Source organism: Mobula birostris, chromosome 28 (genome assembly GCF_030028105.1).
Source record: "Mobula birostris isolate sMobBir1 chromosome 28, sMobBir1.hap1, whole genome shotgun sequence".
In the NCBI taxonomy this organism is placed as follows: domain Eukaryota; kingdom Metazoa; phylum Chordata; class Chondrichthyes; order Myliobatiformes; family Myliobatidae; genus Mobula; species Mobula birostris.
In genome coordinates this window covers 42,400,201-42,425,534 of record NC_092397.1, presented here as the reverse complement: position 1 = coordinate 42,425,534, position 25,334 = coordinate 42,400,201, and the positions used below count along the sequence as shown (strand labels likewise).

At 45.1% G+C, this 25,334-nt stretch overlaps 2 protein-coding genes, 1 long non-coding RNA gene and 1 pseudogene across 3 annotated transcripts in view; 3 read left to right on the top strand and 1 right to left on the bottom strand.

Annotated features, from left to right (window-relative positions):
* The window catches only part of LOC140189259 (uncharacterized), a 105,984-nt gene that overhangs the window by 67,025 nt on the left and 13,625 nt on the right, over positions 1-25,334 (top strand). The gene's annotated exons all lie outside the window — the stretch shown is intronic.
* Positions 3,425-23,818, top strand: LOC140189266 (uncharacterized). Its single transcript, XR_011883493.1, has 3 exons — positions 3,425-3,502; positions 13,526-13,639; positions 23,664-23,818. It is a non-coding gene; the product is annotated as an uncharacterized lncRNA (long non-coding RNA).
* LOC140188902 (histone H3-like) lies at positions 20,278-21,684 on the top strand (annotated as a pseudogene).
* Positions 22,585-23,205, bottom strand: LOC140188901 (histone H1-like). Its single transcript, XM_072245555.1, has one exon. It carries the CDS (start codon positions 23,203-23,205, stop codon positions 22,585-22,587), a length of 621 nt encoding a protein of 206 aa, XP_072101656.1.

Here is a 25,334-nt window from a genome sequence, read left to right as displayed (position 1 = left end):
TGATGAGAAGTTTATGGCCATCGTTCAAAGCAGTTCCATTGGCAAGTGTGATTTCTCTGGGCAGTGCGGTCCAGTGCTCCCTTCACAGCTCTAATCTTCTTATCAAAGTGGTAAACAGAATCAAACTTAGTACAATTGAGGGTTAGAGATTGCACTGTTAACCCACCTTCCGAATGTCTGGGCCCCCTACAGCACACTCAACAACTCGACCGTTTAGTCCCAACATGCATTCATAACTAAGGGTCATGTTGTTTGAATGGAACAGGAGCTGTGCTGCCTCATCAGTGACATGAGGTGCAGAAACCACATACCCACTAACATTTCTCCTCGTCTCGGAACAGGAGAAGAAGCTGTCAATGCCAAGCATGCGGGCTTTCATCAGGTGCTATTTTACAATGGGCAGAATTACAATTGTACAGCTTCTACAGTACAGTTTGGGAAAGGATAATTTAAAGTAAGCTTCATAGTCTGTGGTGGTGATGGCGATAGAGGCTGAAACTGACTGTTATCGAAGTTGCCTTAGCGCTGAGGGTATCTTTAAGTTCAGTGGCCAGGCTGTCTCCATCTGTGACCCCTACTGTGTCCACTGCCAACATCCCCATGTTTGTTAAAGTGAATCAAAGAAAAGCAAAACCCATACAGCATGTAAAGCAGGTAATGTTGAAAGTTAGAGTGAAATTGTAAACAGAAGTTAATCTTGCAATGATCAAAAACAATGGCGTTACTGTCATTTTTATTAAATATAAAACAGAATACAAGTTAAAATAACGTTCAAATTAAATAATTAATCAAATTAATTAATAAAATAACGGGCAACTGTCACAATATTTTTATACAACGGTCAATATTACTGATATAATGGTAGAGCAGTCCAGGGAGTCTCCAGTCCTCACACAAATATTATCCATTCCCTTAACAGTTTGAATCACTTGATTTCATCTGGAATTATTGTAAACTACTCAGAATTTTACTTACCTCTTTTCATCTCAAACAAGTAACAGTCTGCATTTTATTTAACCTGGGCTAATTTACTCATCATTTACAATAACATTCATTACGATCGAGTAAATCCGTGAACTTCTGAAATACCTCGCTTGTCTACTTTATAAATTCATTAACGTGCTCATCTGCTTTTTGTGCAATACTGTGTATCATATGTCACTTATGGAGTGTGAAGGAAACACTTCAATATAACACACCATTTTAGTTCAAAGTGCATAAAAGTCTCCATATTGCTCATTCTCCCGTTGTGCTAGTGAGAGGTTTACACCTACCTCATCGAGTACTCAGGAGACACGACTGGGGTGGGCTTTGTTGTAACTGTACCTGTGGGAGGCAGGGGTACAGCAGGTTCCTACTACTTCCTACTCAGACATTGGTACCAGTTGTGTCTTGTTACACACTGAGGTAGACTCGATTACATTTTCCTGTTTTTCCTAAGTCCTTTTTCTCTAACTTTATTTCATCTTCTCTGCTCTTACTGTGAGAAGCAACCAATTATTTTTGCATTTCACTCCAGGTGAACACCACAGGCCAGCTGAAAGTTTCCTCACATTTTTCTCCTTATATCTATACATCCCAGCATGTGAAGACAGACTCCAGTGGATTGAGCGGATGAGACCAATGGAAGGTCCAACGGTCAAGAAGGCGGTCTCTGCAAGCATCGTGGAACGTGTAGAGCAGGACAAGACACAGAAGACGTCCTGGTCATCCACTGCGCCTAGTCCCATCTCCAGCCGTCTAGACTCTGTCTTGCCACTGGATCCAGATGGGAATTAGGAAGAGAGTGAGGCTGACGCTGCGCAGCTCTCCCTCACTTAAATCCAAATCACTCGCTAGTCTCGACACCATCATAATGGTGTCGAGGTCCTCATCGACGTCAATGATGGACGAACAACATCTGTACTTCTGCAAGCGCTCCCTTCTTCCATTCCACCCACTTCTCAACAGACTTCATTCTTTCTGCTCCATAATGTGTGAACACACACGCCACCAGAGTTCTCTTAGATGTCCAGGACAGTGACTCTCACGTGACCATTCAGACACATAATCAGGGCACTCACTCATACTTCAGAATTCCCTTTATTTCCTGCATCATGGGATCAAATCCACCCCAAGGCATATGCATCATGACCAATGGGATTCCATCCCGGAGGTGGCAAAACCTACAAAGGGTAGTGGATTCGGCCCGGTATATCACAGGTAAAACACTCACAACCACTGAGCACATCTACATGAAACATTGCCGTAGGAAAGCAGCATCCATCGTCAAAGATCCTCACCACCCAGGCAATGCTCTTTTCTCACTGCTGCCATCAGGTAGAAGGTACAGGTACCTCAGGACTCGCATCACCTGGTTCAAGAACAGTTACTACCCCTCAGCCATCAGTGTCTTGAACAAAAGGGGATAGCAACACTTATTTAAGAGCTCTGTTATATTGTTATTTCATACTCGTTATTTATTGCAATTTACCTTTCTTCATTTGCACAGTTTGCTGAAAGTTTATCTTTCCTCATATTTACAATTCGCAGGTACTGTTCTGTAGATTTTGTTAAGACTGCCCACAGAAAAAGACTCTCAGGGTTGCAGAAACATAATAGAAACATTGAAAACCTACAGCACAATGCCGCCCCTTCGGCCCACAAAGTTGTGCCGAACATGTCCTTACCTTAGAACTACCTTGGCTTACCGATAGTCCTCTATTTTTCTAAGCTCCATGTTTATATCCAGGAGTCTCTTAAAAGACTCTATTGTGTCCGCCTCCACCACGGCCGCCAGCAGCCCATTCCATGCACTCGCCACTCTGCATAAAAAACTTACCCCTGACATCTCCTCTGTACCTCCTTCCAAGTAGGTTGTACAGTACATGGTTTCACGTATGTACTGTGAGAATAAATTGTACTTTGAACTATATGGTGACATATAAGTACTATAATAACAACTTGCCTTGGGTTTAACTTTTGACTTTGACAGTATTTTTCCGTGATGCTCTTTTTTCACGGAGTGTTCAGTGATTCAGTTACAACGTGTTTTCCCCAAAATTACAAAAGATTATTCAGACAAAAATATACAAAATACAATACAAGAGTCAAATTAAAATATGAATATTACTGTCTATAACACACTCAATTTCCGTGGGGGTGGGGACATTGATCCCGGAAATCTTCCACTGTCCCCATTCTATTTACAATGTTCGCAAGTTTCCCAGTTGCTACAGTGATTGACAGCTCCCGCTGCCCCTCCGGCACGTGACACAATATGATTACGACACTGACGCGCTGACGTCACAGAGGGCCCTCCTTCACCGACGTCGTTTCCTGGGAAACGGCCCGGTGCGGGGCGGCCGCGGTAAATCCGGATGGACGGGACGGCTCTGCAGAGAAGTGGAGTCGGTCTCCACTTGTTGGGGTTTCGGCTTCACTGGGGATCCGCCTCTCCTCTTCCGGCCCGCGGAACAGTGAGTGTCTGTCAGCGCCTCACTGCACCGGCTCTCTGCCTCAGGTACAATACTTAAAACATATTTGCACAGTCACATGGATGGGAAAGGTTGAGAGGGATACGGGCCTAATGCAGGCAGATGGGCCGAGTTCAGCTCGACAACTTGGTCGGCGTGGATGAGTTGTACCGAAGGGACTGGTTCATTTCTGTATAGACCAGTGACTCTATTTTGGGAGGTTAAACCAGGGCAGCATGTACACAGTGAACGAGAGGTTCCGGGGAAGTTTTCCTGAACAGAGACTTTATGGGTTTCTGCCCCCCCCCCCCACACACCTCTGGCAGCTCATTCGGGATACCAGTTATTCTCTGTGTGAAATATTTACACTTCAGATCCCCTTCTCACTGTGACCTTAAAACTATTCCATTTAATTTTAAAAAGCCAGTCAGGATGTTCTCAATAGTCCCCCTGTAGAAACTTCTTACGATTTGGGGTCTACACCAAATTTCTTCAACAGTCTGAGGTGAAAGATGCGCTGTTGTGCCTTTTCCACCGCACAGCCGGTATGGACAGACTGCGTGAGATCCTCGGTGATGTTTATGCCGAGGAATTTAAAGCTGTTCACCCTCTCAACCCCAGATCCATTGATGTCAATAGGGGTTAGCCTGTCTCCATGCATCCTGTAGTTCACAACCAGCTGCTTTGTTTTTGCGATATTGTCGGAGAGGTTGTTTTCTTGACACCACTGTGTCAGGGTGATGACTTCTCTGTAGGCTGCCTCATAATTATTTGAAATTAGGCCAATCAGTGGAGTGTCGTCAGCAAATTTAATAAGCAGATTGGAGCTGTGGGTGGCGACACAGTCATGGGAATACAGAGAGTAGAGAAGGGAGCTCAGTACACAGCCCTGAGGGGCACCTGTTGTGGGTCAGAGGGACAGCGGTGAGGGAGCCCACTCTTACCACCTGCCAGCTACAGAAGGCAGGATGAAGGGTGAGGTCTCTTAGCTTCTTGTGGAGGCTGCAGGGAATTATGGTGTTGAATGCTCAACCCTAGCCCAAGAACAGCATTCTGACATGAGCATCCCTCTTCTCCAAGGACGATGTGCAGAGCTGTGACTATTACATCAGCCGTTGATTGGTTGTGTCAGTAGGCGAATTGGGGGACCCGTGTGGGTGACAGCACACTGCAGATGTAGTTCTTGACCAGCCTCTCAAAGCATTTACTTATTATTGAGGTGAGTGTATGACAGGAGATTGTGGGATTGAGTTCAAGAGCTGTGAGGTAAAGCCCTTGGTCAGACCCCACTTGGAGTTCTGTGTTCAGTTCTGGTCACCTCACTACAGGAAGGATGTGAAGAGGAGTGCAGAGGAGATTTACAAGGATGCTGCCTGGATTGGAGAGCATGCCTTATGAGAATAGGTTGAGTGAACTTGGCCTTTTCTCCTTGGAGCGATGGAGGATGAGAAGTGACCTGATAGAGGTGTACAAGATGATGAGGGTCTTTGATCCTGTGGATAGTCAGAGGTCCTTTCCCTGGGCTAAAATGGCTAACACGAGGGGACATAGTTTTAAGGTGCCTGGAAATAGGTACTGAGGGGTTGTTAGTGGGAAGTTTTTCACACAGAGTGGTGGGTGCATGGAATGCACTGCTGGCGATGGTGGTGAAAGCGGATAAAATAGTGTATTTTAAGAGAATCTTAGGTAGGTACATGGAGCTTAGAAAAATAGAGGGTTATGCACTAGGGAATTTCTGGGCAGTTTCTGGAGTCGGTAACATGTTCGGCACAACATTGTGGGCCGAACGGCCTGTAATGTGCTGCAGATTTCTATGTTTTCTATGAATGAATAAATCACAGTAAATCATTTATACATATATTAAATAGTAAAAATAGTACAGAAACTGATATATATGTGTTTATGCTTTCTCAGATGCAAGTTGATCCTATCGTTAAAAATCATTTCCAAAAATATCCCTACCACTAATGTAAGAGTCACCAGGGTATAGTTTCCTGTCTTGTCCCTATTGCAGTTCTTAAAAAGGGGAAGAATATTTTTCTTCTGCATCCTGGCCGGTAATTAAAAGAGCATTAGTTTTGAGTTTTGTTAAATTCTTGACTTTTTTTTAATCCCTCAACCATCAGGTTTTTCAACCAAAGTTCAAAGTACATTTATTATCAAAGTAAGTTTATATTCTACAAACTTGAGGTTCGTTCCAAACAGGCTGCCATAAAACAAAGAAAGCCGAAAGAACCCACTAATAAAGCAAGAAGACTGTCAAACACCCAATGTGCAGAAAGGAAAATAAATCATGCAAACAATAAACGCAAGCAAATACTGTAGCATTTTGAACTGAAATCCTCAGAGAGTCCGTCCACAGATGTTTAGTTCAGTGCAGAATGGAGCAGCGAGCTGAACCGGCTTGTCCCTGGCCTCGGGCCCAACACACTGACCATTTCAATCTGGCCTGGCACCTAAATCATCATCCAAACACTGGGTTCAGTTGCTTCGATACCATCTGGGGCCTGGTCCCCGCTGCCTCCATTTGGCCTGTACCTGACTTTTCCATTTGGGCCCGGCGTTTAAATCATTGTGTCTTCCTCACTCTCAGTGACGGGCCGGCTGCCTCACCTCTGTTCTGCCACATCAAATTGACTCCAAGTCCAAAGAGAAGTTACAGGCTATTCATTTACTAGCAAAAGAGATTCACCAGTGTCAGCTTAAACCAGAACCAGTGGAGATAACTCCAATTAACTTCACTTAACTCATCACTGAACTGTTTCCCACAATCTATGGACTCTCTTTCACGACTTCTGTATCTTATGTTCTCTATTTATTTCTCATTTCTTTATGATTATTATTTTCTCTCTTGTATTTGCCCACGTTGTCGCTTACACATTGGTTATTTGGTTACTGTGTTGGGTGCGGTGCTTCATTGATTATGTTGTGGTTCTTGGATTTACTGAGTAAGACAATAAGACGTAGCAGCAGAATTAGGCCATTTGGCCCATCGAGTCTGCTCCACCATTCAATCATGGCTGACCCTTGTTTCTCCTCCTCAGCCTCACTCCCCGACATTTTCCCCGAAGCCTTTGATGCCCCATCCAATCAAGAAACTATCAAACTCTGCCTTAAATACACCCAATGACCTGGCCTCCACAGTTACCTCTGGTAATAAATTTCACAAATTCACCACACTCTGGCTAAAGAAATTTCTCTGCATCTCTGTTTTAAATGGGCACCCCTCTACCTGAGGCTGTGCCCACTTGTCTTAGACTCCCTTGCCATGGGAAATGGGAAACATCTTTTCCACATCTACTCTGTCTAGTCCGTTCAACATTTGAAAGGTTTCAATGAGATCCCCCCTCATCCTTCTAAATTCCAGTGAGTACAGACCCAGAGCTATCAAACATTCCTCAGAGGCTAACACTCTCAATCCTGGAATCATCCTTATGAACCTCCTCTGAACCCTCTCCAATGCCACTACATCTTTTCCCAGTTGAGGAACCCAAAATTGTTCACTGTGCTCAAGGTGAGGTCTCACCAGTGCCTCAGCATCACATCCCTGCTCTTATATTTGAGACCCCTTGAAATGAATGTTAATTATAGTATTTGCCTTCCTCATCACCAACTCTATCTGCAAGTTAACCTTTAGGTTGTTCTGCACGAGGACTGTCAATTTCCTTAGCATCTCAGATTTTTGGATTTTCTGCCCACTTAGAAAAAGTCTGCACATTTATTTCCACTGCCAAAGAGCATGACCATGCGTTTTCTGACATTGTATTTCTTTCGCTACTCTCTTGCCCATCTCCTGATCTGTCTAAGTCCTTCTGCAGCCGACCCATTTCCTCAACACTACCTGCCCCTCCACCAGTCTTCATATCATCGGTAAACTTGACAACAAAGCCATCTATTTCATCATCTATATCATTGATATCCAGCATAAAAAGAAGCGGTCGTAACACTGACTCCTGCAGAACACCACTACTTACTGGCAACCAACCAGAAAAGGATCCTTTTATTACCACTCGCTGCCTTCTACCGATCAGTCAATGCTTGTACCTTCCCTGTAATACCGTGGGCTCTTAATGTGGTAAGCAGCTTTACATGTGGCACCTTGTCAAAGGCCTTCTGAAAGTCCAAATATACAACATGGACAGCATCCCCTTTATCTATCCTACATGTAATCTTCTCAAAGAATCCTAACAGGTTCATCAGGCAAGATTTTCCCTTAAGGAAACCATGCAGTATTTGTCCTATCTTGTTCTGTGTCTCCAAGTACTCCATAACTTCATCCTTAACAATTGACTACAACAACTTCCCAACCACTGAGTTCAGGCTAACTGGTCTATAATTTCCTTTCTGTTGTTTTCCTGGAGTCTTAAAGAGTGGAGTGACATTTGCAGTTTTCCAATCATCTGGCACCATGCTAGAGTCCAATGATTTTGAAACATAATTACTAATGACCTCACAATCTTGATTGCTATCTCTTTCAGAACTGTAGGGTGCAGTACATCTGGTCCAGGTGACATGTACACTCAGGCCTTTCAGCTTTTTGAGCACCTTCTCACTTGTAATAGTAACTGCATTCATTTCTCTTCCCTCACACCCTTCAATATGTGACACACTGCTAGTGTCTTCTGCAAAGACTCATGCAAAATACCCAAACAACAGGAATTTTGCAGATGCTGGAAATTCAAGCAACACACATAAAAGTTGCTGGTGAACGCAGCAGGCCAGGCAGCATCTCTAGGAAGAGGTGCAGTTGACGTTTCAGGCCGAGACCCTTCGTCATGCAAAATACCCGTTTAGTTCATTTGCCATCTCCTTGGCCCCGTTATTATTTCTCCACCCTCATATTCCAGCAGTCCTATATCCACTCTCATCTATTTTATTTTTAATATACTTGAAAAGCTTTTACTATCCACTTTGATATTGTTTGCTATTTGTTTTCACATTTCATATTTTCCCTCCTATTATTGCCTGTAGGCTTTTAAAAGCTTACCACTGTCTTACCACTAATTTTTGCATTGTTGGATGCACTTTCTTTTGCTTTTACATTAGCTTTGACTTCCCTTATCAGCCCCATTTTGCCATTTGAGTATTTCTTTTGGAATACATCTATCCTGCATCTTCCTCACTTTTCCAACAAACTCACACCATTGCTTCTCTGCTTGATCCCTGCCAGCATCTGCTTCCAATTTACTTTGGCCAACTGCTCCCTCATCCCACTGTAATATCTTGTACTTCACTGAGATACTGATACGTCAGACTTCACTTTCTTTCCATCAAATTTCAAGCTGAACACAATCATATTGTCATCAGTGTGTCCTAAGGATTCTTTTACCTTAAGGGCCCTAATTACCTTGGTTTCATTATATAACACCCAATCTAATGTAGCTCATCCCTGTTCTAAAAAAACATCTTGCAGGTATTCAACAAACTCACTCTCTTGAGATCTATTTCCAACCTGATTTTCCCAATCTATCTGCATGTTGAAACCTCCCATGACTATCATAACGTTGCCCTTTTGACACATCTTCGCTATTTCCTGTTGTAATCTGTGGTCCATATCCAAGCTACTGTTTGGAGGCCTGTATATAACTGCCATCAGGGTCCTTTTACCCTTGCAGTTTCTTAATTCAATGCAGAATGATTCAACATCTTCTGATCCTATATCGCATCTATCTCTGGTACAACATGTAACCTTGGACATTTAACTCCCAACTGCAAGCATCCTTCTGCCATGACTCAGCGATGGCCATGACATCATATCGGACAATCTGTAATAGGGCAATAAGATCATCCACCTTATTTCTTATACTCTGTGGATAGAGATATAACACTTTGAGTACAATATTGCTCCCCTTTGATCCTGCATCCCTCATGCACTGATACCCACCCTGCTGGCTGCAGTTGTGTCCTATCATCTGCCTGCCCTTCCTGACAGTCCAATTGCATGCTATCTTTGCCTTTTTACCCTCGATACTATCCTGACTGCCTTCACTCTGGTTCCTGCCGCCAAATTAGTTTAACCCTCCACTACCGCTCTAACAAACCAGCAGTATGCCCACAAGAAAACTAATCTCAGGGTTGTATATGGTGACAGAAATGTATTTTGATAGTACATTTTCTTTCAGCTTTGAACTTTGTAGTAGAGAGCTGTGTGTTGTACTGGTCTGTGTCCTCACTGGCCGGTGCTGTGCTCTGGCAGCTCAGTGTGCTTGGTATACAGTGTCAGTGTTTCGACAGAAGTGTGTCCTTATTACACAATTGACCTTGTCCACCCTGGAGCTTGGTAGATTCACTGGAGATCAGAATGGTTTCTTCAGACTATTATTGGGTAGAGAATCATTCTGTGATCGTCGAGACTATTTGACCCATCAAGTTAATACCACCTCCTGCTACAACATTTCCACAGTCCCATTCCCCACTCTGTCCCCACAGCTCTGCAGGTCATTTCCCCTGAAGGACCTGTCTAATTCCTCTTTGAACACTGGTTGTTCCTGCCACCACTCTGCTGAGTCCCATATTTCCCAAGGTGAAGTCAAGAATGTCCCCCTCCCTGGTGGACCACAGATTGTTTCAGGAAACCTTTCTGAACACATAATGCCACATCCAAGCCTCAGTTTGTAAGGGAGTCCCAGTTACTCTGAGGAGATATTCACTCACCGGATCTACTCTGTTGTTTTTACATCATCCCATGACCTGTTAACATATCTGTTTCTGTCTCTTACTGGCTATTGGGAGGCCGACAGTATAATCCCATCATGGTGATTGCACCTTTCTTATTCCTGATCTCTATCCAGATTGTCTGACTGGATGAGCCTCTGGGGTGACCATGACCTTGTGACATTCTGCCTGATCAGCAGTACCGCTCCCCAACATCATTCACCTTCCTCAGGACTGTCTGAATCATCTAAATCCTGGAAGGTTTATCTGTCAGTCCTGCCCTTCTCTCAGCCAGATCTCTGTAATGGATGAGTCACCATGCCATGTACTAATCCAGAATCTAAGTACGTCTGCCTTAACCATTCTACACTGCACTGATATAAACACACTTCAGGCCCTCAGTGCCACTGTGCTCATTAACTTGGCCTAACTTCACAGTGGTGCACTGGGCCAGTGGCATCAACATGGGTGATCCATCAGACTCAATAAACTGATTGGAAAGGCTGGCTCTGTTCTAGGAGTCAAACTGGACACACTGGAGGCCGTGGTAGAACAAAGGACCCGACGGAAAATCCTGGCAATTCTGGACAATGTTTCTCACCCTCTGCAGGCCACCTTGGCTGAACAGAGGAGCACCTTCTGCAACAGACTAAGACAACTCTGCTGCTCGGAAGAACGCTGTATGAAGTCATTCTTACACTGGGCCGTCATGGTCAATAATGAGTCAACCTATAGCCGGGGAAGTGACCCCCCCCCCCCCCCATGTTCGACTGTTGGAGGTAACTTACTTTTTATTCTTTCTCTTGCTTCCCTTCTGATATTTGTATATCTGTGCACTTGTAATGCTACTGAGACACTGTAATTTATCCGTTTGCACTTACTTTCTGTGTTAATCCACATCCATCAATGCCAGTTACTGACCTCTTACTCTTCCCATCACCTGTCCTGAAGGAGGGCCCAATGATCCATGTAACTAAAACCCTCCATCCTGCACCAGCTTGTGCGCCACACATATAAATACCTTTGTATTTCTTCCCTCGCTAGCAGCTGACACTGGGATTACCCCCCCACCCCCACAACACCCCAGAGTTTCTACTTAACTTTTTCCTGAACTTCCTAAGTTCTCTTTGCAGGACTTTGTCTCTTTTGTTAGAGCCAATATGGACCACGACCTCTGGCTGCTCACCCTGCCCTTTCAGAATGGCCTGTACTTGTTCAATTCCATCCTTGGCCCTGGTACCAGGGAGGTAATGCACCATCCTGCAGTCTCTATCCTTACCACAGATACACCTGTCTGTGACCCCAGCTAAAGACTCCCCTGTCATGAGGCTCACCGAGAACACAGAACAGTACAGCACAGGAACAGACCCTCCTTCCCATGATGTCTGCGCGGAACACGATGCCAAATGAAACTAAATCTTTTCTGCCTGCGTATAATTCATGTGCTTCAATTCTCTGAATATTCATGTGGTTATTTAAAACCCTGTTAAATGTCATTATCATATCTGCTTCCAACACTCCCCATAGTAGCCCATACCCGGCCCTCACCACTCTCTGTACGGGAAACAGAAATCTTACCTGTCCTATCGTTCACCTTTAAATTCTCACCGTGTCATCTTAAAACTCTGCCTTCTAATATTTGATATTGTTACCCTGGCAAAATGATCCTGCCTGTTTACCTTGTCTACACCTCTCATAGTTTTATAAACTTCTGTCAGGTCTCCCCTCAGTCTCCTTCACTCCAGGGAAAACAGTCCCAGTCGGTCTGATCTTTCCTCGTAACTCAAGCCCCCAGTCCAGGTAACATTCCTGTGAATCGTTTCTGGACCTTTCCAGCTTAATAACGTCCTTCCTCTCATGTGACCAGAACTGCACAGGGTACTCCTGGTGTGGTGCCATTATTCATTTGTACAACTGTAATGTGATGTCCCAATTCCTCTCAGAGCCTTTGCCAATGAAAACAAACATGTTGTGCTCCTTCTTCACCATCTTGTCTACCTGTGTTGGCACTTTCAGGGAATTATGTACCTGTGCCCCAGGTTTCTCTTTCATCAACACTCCTGAGGACCCTCCATTCACTGGGTATGTCCTGACCTGCTTTAACTTCCCAAAATCCATCATTGTGCACTTGTCTGTCACAGTAACAACACTTCTCTGTTTCTCTGCACCAACACCCCAGCAGTAAATGTCAATGAACCATTCACCGCTGAACCTTGGTCATATATGGTTTTATGAACCACTCACTGCTCCTGTCTCTATTTTGTTGTGTAGTTCAGCACCTCAACCCCTCTCTATTTCTCTCATTTACAATTTATCTCCACATCAGTCATAGTCTGACTTTTGATTCCTCCTACCATTCTACATGCCATCACACTTCACCACATTAAACTCCATTTACCAAGTATTCTACTCACCAGCTTCTTCTTATCCTATTGGAGAGACCAAATGTCCAATCACAACATGTCCCCCACCACATTCCCTGTCATTGACCTCCCTCCTCTGGGTCATTAATATCAATAATAAATCATTGATGATCCAGAACTGGTCACTGGGAAACTCGACTAGTTATATCATCCCAGTCTGAAACAGACCTGTTATTCTGTCTCAGTATGATAACCAGTCTTCAGTCAGTATTAACACACTTCCTTCCCAGTACTGAGCTCTGGTCTTGTGCACCAGCCTTACATGTGGCACCTTGGCAAATGGCTCCTGAAAATCCAAAAACACCACTTTTCCAACTTCCCCTGTAAAGTCTTAAATCTCTGGTGTGTTTGTCAAACATGACTTAACATTCAACAACCCAGGTTACAGGATCCAAGACCAGGTTCCAGATGGACAGGGTGGTGAAGAGGCTTTTGGAACACTGGCCTTCAGTCAGGGCAGCGAATATAGAAGCTGGGATGAGATGTTGCAGTTGTCCAACACGTTGGTTTGGCCGCATTTCACAAATAGTGTTTAGTTTTAGTGACCCTGCAGTATGACAGACATCATTAAGCTGGAAAGAGTGCAGAGGAGATTTACGAGGATGTTACTAGATCTTGAAGGACTGATTTGTGGAAAGCGTTTTGGTCAATTTTCCCTGGAATGTTGAAGAATGAGTAATGATATTGCAGAGGTGTATAAAATTATAAGGGGCCTGGGTTGAGTCAAAGATAACAATCATTTTGCCAGTGTTGGGGAATCAAGAACTGGAGGGCATTGGTTTAAGATGAGATTTAATAGGAACCTGAAGGGCAACTTTTCCAGTTGGTGGTGGTGAGGGGGTTACAGACCACGAGCTCAGATGGAAACTTTGGTCATCGTGGACCATTTGAGCTGAAGGTCTTGTTTCTGCGCTGTGTGAATCTGACTGTACACCCTGTTGACTTAGTTCAATGACATTAAAATTTTCTAAATGATTTGCTATTTCTTGATAGATTATTGACTCCAGTACCTGAAGTGAAGTTAACAGGACTACAGTTACCTGCTTTTTATCTTCCAACCTTCTTCAACAATGGTTTTCAACTCCACGGGGACCTTTCTGTAACACAGTGAGTTTTGACAGACTTCAATGCCTCCACTTTCTCTCCAGACTTTAGTGCAGGTCGTTGGGACCTGGTAATGTTTGTTTTTCATCCCATTAGTTTCTCCCTCGAGATAGCGGTTGTTACACATTATGGCACAATATTGAAATGTCACCATCAGATATCTGTGGGATGTTTTCTGTGTCCCCGCTGTGAAGACTAATTCCATGTTGGTCTGATGTTCAGTGCAGACTGGCAATCCTGCAACACCGCTGGTGCTTGACTCCATCGGTCTTCATCAGCTCCTGCATGGGCAACTGCTTGCTTTACGTCTCGTACGTCCCTGACTTGCTTTACGTCTCGTACGTCCCTGACTTGCTTTACGTCTCGTACGTCCCTGACTTGCTTTACGTCTCGTACGTCCCTGACTTGCTTTACGTCTCGTACGTCCCTGACTTGCTTTACGTTTCGTACGTCCCTGACTTGCTTTAAGTATCGTACTTCCCCGGCTTGCATATCGACTTCCACAGCTAGGGTGCAATATCCATGGTCGACCCTGACCAGCAGAGAGCCATCACCAACATGTTTGCACGTGGCCTCCCCTACTGCTATGACGAGGCCAAATACAGGTTAGCCGAACAACACCTCATATTCTGACTCCAATCTTGATAGAATGAACATTGATTTCTACAAATTCCGGATATCACTACACTCTGTTTCCCTCACCCCCACTTCTTTTCCCCCATTCTGATGCCATTTAACCCCTTCACCTCTCCTCACACACCCTCATGACCTGCCCATCAACTCTATCTGGTTCTCCACCTTCTTCATGTCATCCCATGGTCCAATGTTCTCTCCTATTGGATTTCTTTCTCTTCATCTCTTTGCCCTTTCTGCCTGTCACCCAGCTCCTCACATCATTATCCCTCCACAAACCACACGTTCCCCACCCCTCACTTGTGCTCCTCCCCCTCCCCCACCATCTTATTCTGGTTTTTGCCCCTTTCTTTCTCAGCCCAAAATGTCAACGGTTTGCTGAGTTCCTCCAGCATTTTGTGCGTGTTTGCTTCAGTCTGTGTATTGATTAAACTAATCAAACTGGTACAGTGGAAGAGGAATTTGTGGAATGGTCAGAGACAGTTTCTTACAGCAGTACCTTACCCATGAACGGGTCATTTCAGATATAATCTGTGTAATGAGGTGGAATTAAAGAGATCTTGTGGTGAAGGATCCCTGAAGAAGTGATCACAATGTGGGAGATCTCCAGACCACAGACTGAGGGTGAACAGCAGCGTCCAGGTTTGAGATCAGGGTTTTCTTTCCACTAGATGAACTGCCAAGTATGGCTGACAAGCCCCATCTGCCCATAGCAGTTGGTTATATGACGCTAGTAAACCGATTTGCACCTTCCCCGTCACTAGAAACAGCTCCGTTGGGCTGAGTAGCTAAGCCATATGTAAAAGTCAGGAGCTGTATTTGGTTGATAGAGGCAATTTCAGGTGCACACCATTGGCAGCATTCAGTGAGAATTGGGAGCTTGTCCCATTACTGCCCCATCACCGGTTAAGACAGCTGTAAGTGACCAATATGTTGGTATATGAATGGGAAGCTCAATTGGAATGGGTTGCCACCAGCAGATCATGGTTGTTGCAGCTCACAGAGCAAAGATACTTGATGCAGCGCTACCCAAATCTGCTTCTGATTAAATCTCTCATGATAATCACAGTTCCATTCTCATCTCTCTTTGATATTTCCCCTTTTGTGCTTTATCCCATCGGGAGGAACACCTTAGGATCTTGAGACCACTCCTCCCCATGTCTTCTTTCCCTCCCCCTTTCACCATCACTGTCCCTACATGTAAAGTGCCGATGAAAAGTATTCATGCCCCTTGGAAGTTTTCATGTTTTATTGTTTTACAATATTGAATCACAGCAGATTAAATTTGGCTTTTTTTTTACTGATCAACAGAAAAAGACTCTTGTGTCAAAGTGAAAACAGATCTCTACAAAATGCTGTAAATTAATTACAGATATAAACCCAAAATAATTGCCTGTGTAAATATTCACCCCCTTTAATATGACACACCAAATCATTACTGGTGCAGCCAATTGGTTTTAGGAGTTACATAATCAGTTAAATGGAAATCACAGTGTGCAGTCAAGGTGTTTCAATTGATTATAGTAAAAATACACTACTGTTGACAGTCAATATCCTGGCAAAAACTACACCATGAAGACAAAAGGACACTCCAAGCAGCTCTGCAAAAAGCTTATTGAAAGCACAAGTCAGGAGATGGATAGAAGAAAATTTCCAAGTCACTGAATACCCTTGGAATACAGTTTAGTCAATCACCCAGAAATGGAAAGAATATGACACAGCTGTAAATCTACCTCAAGCAGGCAATCTTCAAAAACTGAGCAGCCGTGCAAGAAGGGTACCAGAGAGAGCGACTACCAAGACACCCTTGATAACTGTAGAGGAGTTACAAGCTTCAGTGGCTGAGATGGGAGAGATTGTGCATACAACAACTGTCACCCAGGTGCTTTACCTGTCACTGCTTTATGGGACAGTGGCAAAGAGAAAGCCACTGTTGATAAAAGCTCTCATGAAATCTCACCTGGAGTTTGTCAGAAGACAAGCAGGACTCTGCAGTCAGCTGGAAGAAGGTTCTATGGTTTGAAACCAAAATTGTGATCAGACTAAACTCTTAAGTTTGGTGTAAGCCAAACACTGCACATCATCAAAAGCACACCATCCCTACCGTGGAGCATGGTGGAGGCTGCATAGTGCCGTGGGGATGCTTCACTGCAGCAGGCCCTGGAAGGCTTGTGAAGGTAGAGGGTAAAATGAATGCAGCAAAATACAGGGAAATCCTGGAGGAAAACCTAATGCAATCTGCTGAGAACTGAGACTTCGGAAAAGATTTGTTTTCCAGCAAGACAATGACTGCGAGCTTAATACCAAAGCTGCACAGGAATGCCTTAAGACAACAAAGTTAATGTCCTGGTGTGGCCAAGTCAGAGTCCACACCTCAGTGTGTGGCTGGACTTGAAAAGGGCTGTTCACTCATAAACTCCATGCATTCTGACAGATCTTGAGCAGTTTTGTAAGGAAGAATGGGAAAAATTGCAGTGTCCAGATGTGCAAAGCTGATAGTGACCTATCCACACAGACTCATGGTTGTAATTGCTGCCAACGGTCCATCGACTAAATACTGACTTGGAGGAGGTGAATACACCTACCTGCACATGGTCCATTCCCTGTATGTTTTAGTACATTACTCCCTTACTCTTATACTCAACACCCTGACCAGTGGAAACCAGCATTCTGCACACCTTATCCCGTTGTGTAGCCACATTCAGTGAACTATGTGCCTGGATCCCAAGATCACTCTTTACACCAATGCTGTGAAGGGGTCAGTCATTAACATTATACTTTCTTCTTTCATTTGACCTCCCAAAGTGCAACACCACACTCCCTCCCAGATTAAATTCCTTCTGCAACTACTCTGCATCTGTTTGTGATCTATATCCCACTGTGTGCATTGATCAATATTTACACTGTCCACAACTCCACCTATCTTGCTGTCACCTGTAGACTTGTAAACCGCCCATCAACATTTTCATCCAAACATCGATATATATCAGAAACAACATAATTCCCAGCATCAATCCTTGTGGATCACCACTGCTCACAGACTTCCAGCCCCACTTAGCCTTCTATGAGGAAGCCATTTCTGAATTGAAATTGCAATTTGTATTGAATCCCAGGGGTCTTTTTCAAATGCCTTACGGAGGTCTGTCCAGGTCATGTCCACAGCCTTGCCCTCATCAAGCACCAAGATGTTGGGTCTCATTCTTTTTATGTTATATGTCAATGATTTGGATGATGGAATTGATGGAGTTATTGCAAAATTTGCAGATGATATGAAGAGACAGGTGGAGGCGCAGGTACTTTTGAGGAAATAGGGAAGGACAGACAGATGAAGAGAATGGGCAAAAAAGTGGCAGATGGAATACAGAATTGGGAAGTGTATGGTCATGCACTTTGGTTGAAGAAATAGTGGGGTTGACTATTTTCTAAATGGAGAGAAGATACAAAAAATTGAGGTGCAAAGGGATTTGGGAATCATTGTGCAGGATTCTCTAAAGGCTAATTTGCAGGTTGGGTCTGTGCTGAGAAAGGCAAATGTGATGTTAGCATTCATTTCAAGAGGACTAGAATATAAAAGCAAAAATGTAATGTTGAGACTTTATGAAGTACTGGCAAAGTCTCACTTGGAGTATTGGGAGCAGTTTTGGGCCCTTTATGGAAGGATGAGCTGAAACAGGATGGGTTTCAAATAAGATTCTCTGAAATGATTCCAGGATTAAACGGCTTGTCATATGAAGAACATTTGATGGCTCTGGGCCATTATTCACTGGAATTTAGAACAATGAGGGATGACTAATTAAAACCTATCGCCGTGATAAAGTCGATGTGGAGAGGATGGGAGTGTCTAAGACCAGAGGACAAAGCCTCAGAATAGAATGGAGATGAGGAGGAATTTCTTTAGAGACAGTGGTGAATCTGTGGAATTCATTGCCACAGGCGGCAGCTGTGGAAACCAAGGCTTTAGGTATATTTAAGGTGGAGGTTGATAGATACTTGATGGCAGGTGCGACACAGATATCAAATACAGAATAGCAATGGCGAAAGAAGATTTCCAAAAATATGAAGACCATATTAACAGACAGAAAGATGAGCACGTACACTAAAAACAGAACACTGCAGTGCTACGTTTATTCTATCCTGACTTATGGAAGTGAATGCTGGACCATTTCTCCAGCAATGGAAAAGAGACAGAAGCAGCTGAATTATGGTTCTGCAGGAGAATGTTAAAAATATCATGGACCACACACACATCAAATGAAAAAGTTCTCAGAAGAGCCCAAGCAGTTCGATCACTCATACTAACAATAAGAGAAAGACAACTCAGATTCATACTACACATCATGTGGAAAGATGAACTAGAAAAACTCATACTCTCTGGAAAGATTGAGGGGAGCAAACCTAGAGGAAGACCTCGGCTTATGTACATCAAAAGCATAGCCAGGTGGCTACACATCGAGGAAATGGAAGTCATCCAAACAACGAAGGATAGATCTGTATGGAAAACCATGGTCACCAAAGTCCGCATCGGATACGGTACCGGGACAGACGGACATATCTTATAGTCGATGTCACCACCTCACAAACCTGAAGCAACTTTGTCAAGCGCGATCTGCCCACACAAAACCATGCTGATTGTCCCTAAGCCAGCCATGCCTTTCCAAATGTGCATAAATCCTGTACCTCAATATGTAACTTGGATCTGGTCTTTAAACAAATGCCACATGTCAGATGTGGACTTGTCTGACAGTGGCTGCTCCCAATCAATGCCCCTTGGCTTCTGTCTTGCAACGTCCTAACTTGCCCTCCTGCAATTTAGTACCTGCTTACAAGATCTAATTTTATTCTTACTCATAACTAGGAAAAATATAAGATCCCAAAATATTCACTGACTCTTAGCTGTCGCCTGGCCTGGTTCATTTCCCAAAACAAATTCCCACATGTTCTCAACTCTGGTTGGGCTCTGCATAATGTTTCAAACATTCCTCAGATTCACTGAACAAATCTTGAACATCTTAGTATTAAGCAAGTTCCAGTCAATTCTAGGGAAGATAATGTCCCCCCCCCACTGGTTATTGCAGGGCTAGTGCAAACATCCCAACAGTGTAACAGCAGATTGCCTCTGTAAATGAACCCTCCAGTTTGCTGTGACATTCCCAGTGGGGTAACCTCTGCATTTTTATCCCCCCCCCCCACTCACATGTAAAACAATCAAACCCAGGAATGTTGAGCTGCCAGACCTGTCCCTCCAACAACATAAAACTAATGTTGAAATAAACTCATTTCAGCCCATCAGTCCACCATATTTATTAGCCTGACATTGGCTCTTGTTCTTTTCAGACTGTCTTGTCATACATACATTCTCCAATTTGCTACTCTCGTTCAAATTCTGCCAAGTGACACCATCAAACCTCCTGGTGCAGATGTTGGTTCCCGTCCGGTTCAGAGGCAAATAGTCTTGTTTGTCCCGGTCTGCCACCTGCCTGGATCACCCATTGAGGCTAAGGTCGAAGCGTTCGGATATAGATGGTGCTTGGTACTTGGTGTCGGAGAGATTCCTTCCTTCTCTCGTCTGCGTGAGATGTGGGACTTTCAAGAGACTTGAATTTTTTTTACTGTGCCATGGCCTGTTCTTCATCAAGTTATGGTATTGTTGCACTGTTGTAATTATATGTTATGATTATTTGGTTTTTGTTAGTTTTTCAGTCGTGGTCTGTCCTGTGTTTCTGTAATATCACACCGGAGGAATATTGCATCATTTCTTAAGTACCTGGTGTGTGAGGGAGTTTTGTTTTCGCTGGAGCGCTTTGTGTCGGATAAATCGTTGGAAATTGGCGGTTGTTGTAAAGTGAAGGCGGAGCTGGACGATGAGAGGCCGCTGTCGGCTCTGTCCGTCACTCTGACTCTGTCTCCTCCCCTCCCCGCCTCTGTCTCTGCGCGTTTCTCGGGCAGGTCGAGGCGCTGTGTATAAAAGGAGACAGCAGCAGGCAGTTTGTCAGTGAGCAGCGACCTGAGTGAAGCAGCATCATGTCTGGCAGAGGGAAAGGAGGCAAAGGACTGGGCAAAGGCGGAGCCAAGCGGCACCGTAAAGTGCTCCGTGATAACATCTAGGGCATCACCAAACCGGCTATCCGCCGTCTGGCTCGCCGTGGCGGCGTCAAGCGGATCTCGGGTCTGATCTACGAGGAGACCCGCGGGGTGCTGAAGGTTTTCCTGGAGAATGTGATCCGGGATGCGGTCACCTTCACTGAACACGCCAAGCGCAAGACGGTCACTGCCATGGATGTGGTGTACGCTCTGAAACGCCAGGGCCGCACTCTCTATGGCTTCGGCGGCTGAAAAACTCCCACTTCCTCCCGAGCACAACACAAAGGCTCTTCTAAGAGCCACCCACCGCCTCACAGACGGAGCCGTATCCACAGACTTTTAGATACTTTTTTTATTTTGTACTCAGCTGAGTTGCATTTTAAACAGATTGATTGGTGCCGCTTGAAACATACTGTAATTCTGCCTTTCCAGTCGGTGATTACGCAAAACCTGCATTAGGATCGATCTTAATCCTCTTATCAGTTTCGAACAAACATCAGTTCACTCGATCAGAGAACGATTCCGTAGTTATGCATTTAAATCTTAACTGAGGAAATTAGATATTAAATGAAACTGAAATTGTATAATCCGTCATACAATTAATTGTAAATAAAATGTAATTAGGACCGTTGCTGGGTGCTCTGAAATTGGCGGGCGATTTTAAATTAAATCTGCACCAATCACACTGCAGGAATGAAATCCGACCGCCAGTCAACAGTTTCCGATTTTGTCGTAAATTGTTATTCGCCCCAGGCCTGCAGGAAATGAATCAACCAATCGCAGTAAGGAACCTTAATAGACACCTGGTTCAGCCAATCAGAGGTGATGGGAGACCCTTTCCAACAGTATAAAATCCTGTCCCGGAGCACGTTTTGTCTATCTTGTTCCTGTATTTCAGCCTGTGTTCTCGGTTCTGAAGGAGAATGGCCCGGACCAAGCAGACAGCGCGTAAATCGACCGGAGGAAAAGCTCCTCGCAAACAGTTGGCGACCAAAGCGGCGCGGAAGAGCGCTCCAGCCACCGGCGGAGTGAAGAAGCCTCATCGCTACCGGCCCGGCACCGTGGCTCTGCGGGAGATCCGGCGCTACCAGAAATCCACCGAGCTGCTCATCCGCAAACTTCCCTTCCAGCGCCTGGTGCGGGAGATCGCTCAGGACTTCAAAACCGATCTGCGCTTCCAGAGCTCGGCCGTCATGGCCCTGCAGGAGGCTAGCGAGGCTTACCTGGTCGGGCTGTTTGAGGACACTAACCTGTGCGCCATCCACGCCAAGCGAGTCACCATCATGCCCAAGGACATCCAGTTGGCCCGCCGCATCCGCGGGGAGCGCGCCTAAACCCGGCCTCCACAACAAACCCAAGAAAAGGCTCTTTTAAGAGCCACTATCACGGCAAAGGAAAGGGCTGGCGCTTGCTGATCATAGTATTATTGTAGTGACGATCTGCTCTCCTGATGGGGTGGCTCGGTTTTACACTGACCGCGACCATCAGCTGTTCTGTGCCGTCTGTTTGATTTAGCGAGGGACAGGAGCTGAACGCGCTCCCTCCCCGTCAGGGTCTCACCTGGCCCTTCATTTCTCCCACAAACCTGCCATGTACCGCTGCTGCGGCTGTTACCGTTTCGTTTGCTTCGGACATGTCAGGCTGTCCTTGGAGTGGGAGCATGCGGTCGCGATGGGTACAGTGGGGGATTTCCGAGAGCGGTAATTATATATTTTTGATTTTACTCTTGTAAATGTTGTGTAAATAAACTTTTGTAGCTGGTACCTGATTGAAGGTCGGTCGGCAAAGTCGCCGGGTAGTTTATCATACATCATCCATCCCCGGAGACAGATCCCTCTCAAGACGTCCCCGGTCCCCTCTCACATGGGGTTAAGCAGTTCCCAATCAACTCAGCTGAATCGGGCTTTGGGATGCGAGGTGCGGAATCCCAGTCACGCTCTCCTGGAGCGGGAGAAGGAACTGGGCCTGCAGACCACCCCACCGGTCTCACTCTCTCTCTCTCACACACAGCCCGAGTGAAAACGCTGTGTTTCACTTCAAATCTGGGACGCCACGGCCGCACTGAATGTCAGAGAGGTACCGGGAATATCGGGTTTTATGCGAGAAGTTCTCCCGCAAAACTCATTCGGACCCGCAGCGGGAATCTCAATATTCCTGATCAGCTCTTTTCTGAGATGTGGGTGGCTCTGAGAAGAGCCCTTGGGTTCAAACACTTACAAACGGCATATCTCAATTCACTTTTTGACCGCTTTCTTCTTCAGGGCTGCGAGTTTCTTGGGGCTCTTTGGCTTCGGCGCCGCTGGTTTCCTAGCTACCGCTTTTTTAGCCGCTGGTTTCTTGGCGCCAGACTTCTTGCTGGGAGATTTCTTGATGGCAGATTTCTTCGCTGCCGCTTTTTTAACCGCTGGTTTCTTCGCAGCCGCTTTCTTAGCCGCTGGTTTCTTGGCGCCAGACTTCTTGCTGGGAGATTTCTTGATGGCAGATTTCTTTACCGATGGCTTGTTCGCTTTCTTCACCACTTTCACGGCACTTTTTCCTTGACCGGATTTAAAGGATCCCGAAAGACCCGCGCCCTTGGTCTGAACCAAGGAGCCGCTTTCCACTCTCTTCTTGATGCACATCCTGATCTGGGCGCGACGTTTCCCCACATCGACACCGCTGCTCGTCAGAGCCTTCATGATGGCCACAGCGGACATACCTTTCCTATCGCGACAACCCGCCACAATCTTATCGATTTGTTCGCCCAGCTTGGGACCGGCTGGTTTGCTCCGGCCGGCCGCCTTCTTCTTGGGAGTCTTCTTTGCGGCGGCGGGTGCGGCTGGAGGAACCGTTTCGGCGGGTGCTGTCTCGGTCATGTCGGCGACGCTGGAAAATCCTTCTCACAATCAGACTGAATGAGAAATGAAGCGAAAGGCGGCGGCACAGAGCAATTTAAAGGCAGCTAGCGGACGGGGCGGAGACATCCCGCTGTCAGCTCCCGTAGGACTTCATTTTTCTGTGTTTCTCTGTCCTCAAAAACTCTCCGATTCCAATTAAAATCGGACACTCCGGGGACTCGGACTGGTCCCTGTCCGTCACTGAGGCCGGAAAGTTCGCTGGAAAGAGAGTTTAATCGGGATTAAAGGCAGCACTTTCTATTTTAACCCGTTTCATTACTGCACTGCTCGCGATCTCTCTCCATATTGTTGACCTGTTCTCTGCTTTTCGGCTGAAAGTTTGAAACTAACTAAAACTTTGCGGTTAATTCCCGCTTCAGGACTGAGCTGGGGAGTGGGGCCATCCCGTAACAGAGAAATCTTTTCTTTTTGTACAGGAGGCGCTGGGAAATCCGGCGATGTGTTCGGACCCACAAACACAGTGATACTTGTCTGAGCCGCCCGCCGCTTTAAAACACTCTCTCTGAATCAGCAAGTCAGGCAGCATCAATGGTGGGAATGAACAGTCGACATTTCGGGCCGAGACCCTTCATCAGGACTCTGGTGGGAGATGCTGCCTGACTTGCTGGGTTCCTCCAGCATCTTGTCCGCGTTGTTCGCCATTCCCAGAATCTCTTGGCGTTATGCTGGCACAATGTTCACATCTGCACCTTCAGAGGCCTGTACTGCTGTCAGAATAAAACGACAGGTGCCTCGTCGTATAACACAGTGATAAATCTGATTCTGATTCCAAGGAATAGAGGACAATAGACATTGTCTGGCCAAACTCTCTGTGTAACTGAGAACCTCGGGTCCGGGAAACATCCTTGGAAATCCTTTCTACACTCTCCCCAGTTTAACCACGTTTCCTATAACGGTGACAAGAGCTGTACACAAATCGGCAAGTGAGGCCTCCAGTCACTTACACAACTGTAACATAATGTCACAACTGATATACTCTATCCCCTGACTAATGAAGACCAGCATGTTAAACCCGTTCTTCACTACCCTGTCTACAAGTGACACAACTTTCAAATGAACTGTGTGTGCACTTTACCCCTAAATCTCTCCGGCCCATTACACTCCCCAAGGACCAATCATTCATAGTGTAACTTCTACACTGGTTTGACTTTCCAATATGCACCGCCTCACACTATATTGAAATTCATTTGCCACACTTGACCCTCTTCCCTAAATGATCACGATGCCCCTGTAATCTGCGACAACCTTCCAAGTAAAGTTGAGGGAAGTTATTCCAACTAATTAATAAACCTTTTGTGCACCGACATTGATCAGTGAAGATGATTAGTATCAAAATCATGTTCATTATCACGGACATATGTCATTAACTTCGTTGTTTTGCTACAGCTGTACAGAGCAATTTCTAAAAAAAAACAGTTAAATTAAGAAATACAGAATAAACTAAATCGTGTAAAAAGAGAATCAGGGAGGGGTGTGAGTCCGAACATGAGAATAGGAAACTGAAAACCTTGTCCATTCTTGCCTCTTTTACTCTTCATATATCTGAAAATAAATCTTTTTGTATCTTGTTTATATTATGGGCCAGTTACTTTCACAATTCATCTGACTTCTGTATATTGTTATTACAGTTGTGCTCTGTTTTTTTAAAGTTTCACGATCCTTTAGCTTCCCATTAAATTTGATGATATTCTTTGCCCTCTCATGTTCTTTTATGCTGCCTTTGTCTTCTGTTGTTCGCGATGGTTGCCTCATCCTCCCTTTTAAATACTGTTTCTGCTGAGGGATGAACCGATCCTGTGTCTGCCAAATTTCTCCTGGAGACTGAAACTTTTCATACAGGGTAATATGAGGAAGTTCAAATGCCCAACTGCTGTAAGCTTGTTCCCATTACCCCTCTGTGTGATTTACCAACATGTCTGCTGCACAATATCTGAGCCTATTGGGAGGCCAGCAGTGTAATCCCATCAAAATCATCATTCACCATTTTATTTAGAACCTCTACTTACAAGACCTCATCAAAACCCCTCTTATTCCTGCAGTGTTGGTCTCCTTAATCAAAGATGCAACATCCCCCACCCATAAGGTAG

Coding starts and splice junctions, on each gene's coding strand:
- LOC140188901 (XM_072245555.1), bottom strand. CDS start 23,205: ATGACCGAGACAGCACCCGCCGAAACGGTTCCTCCAGCCGCACCCGCC.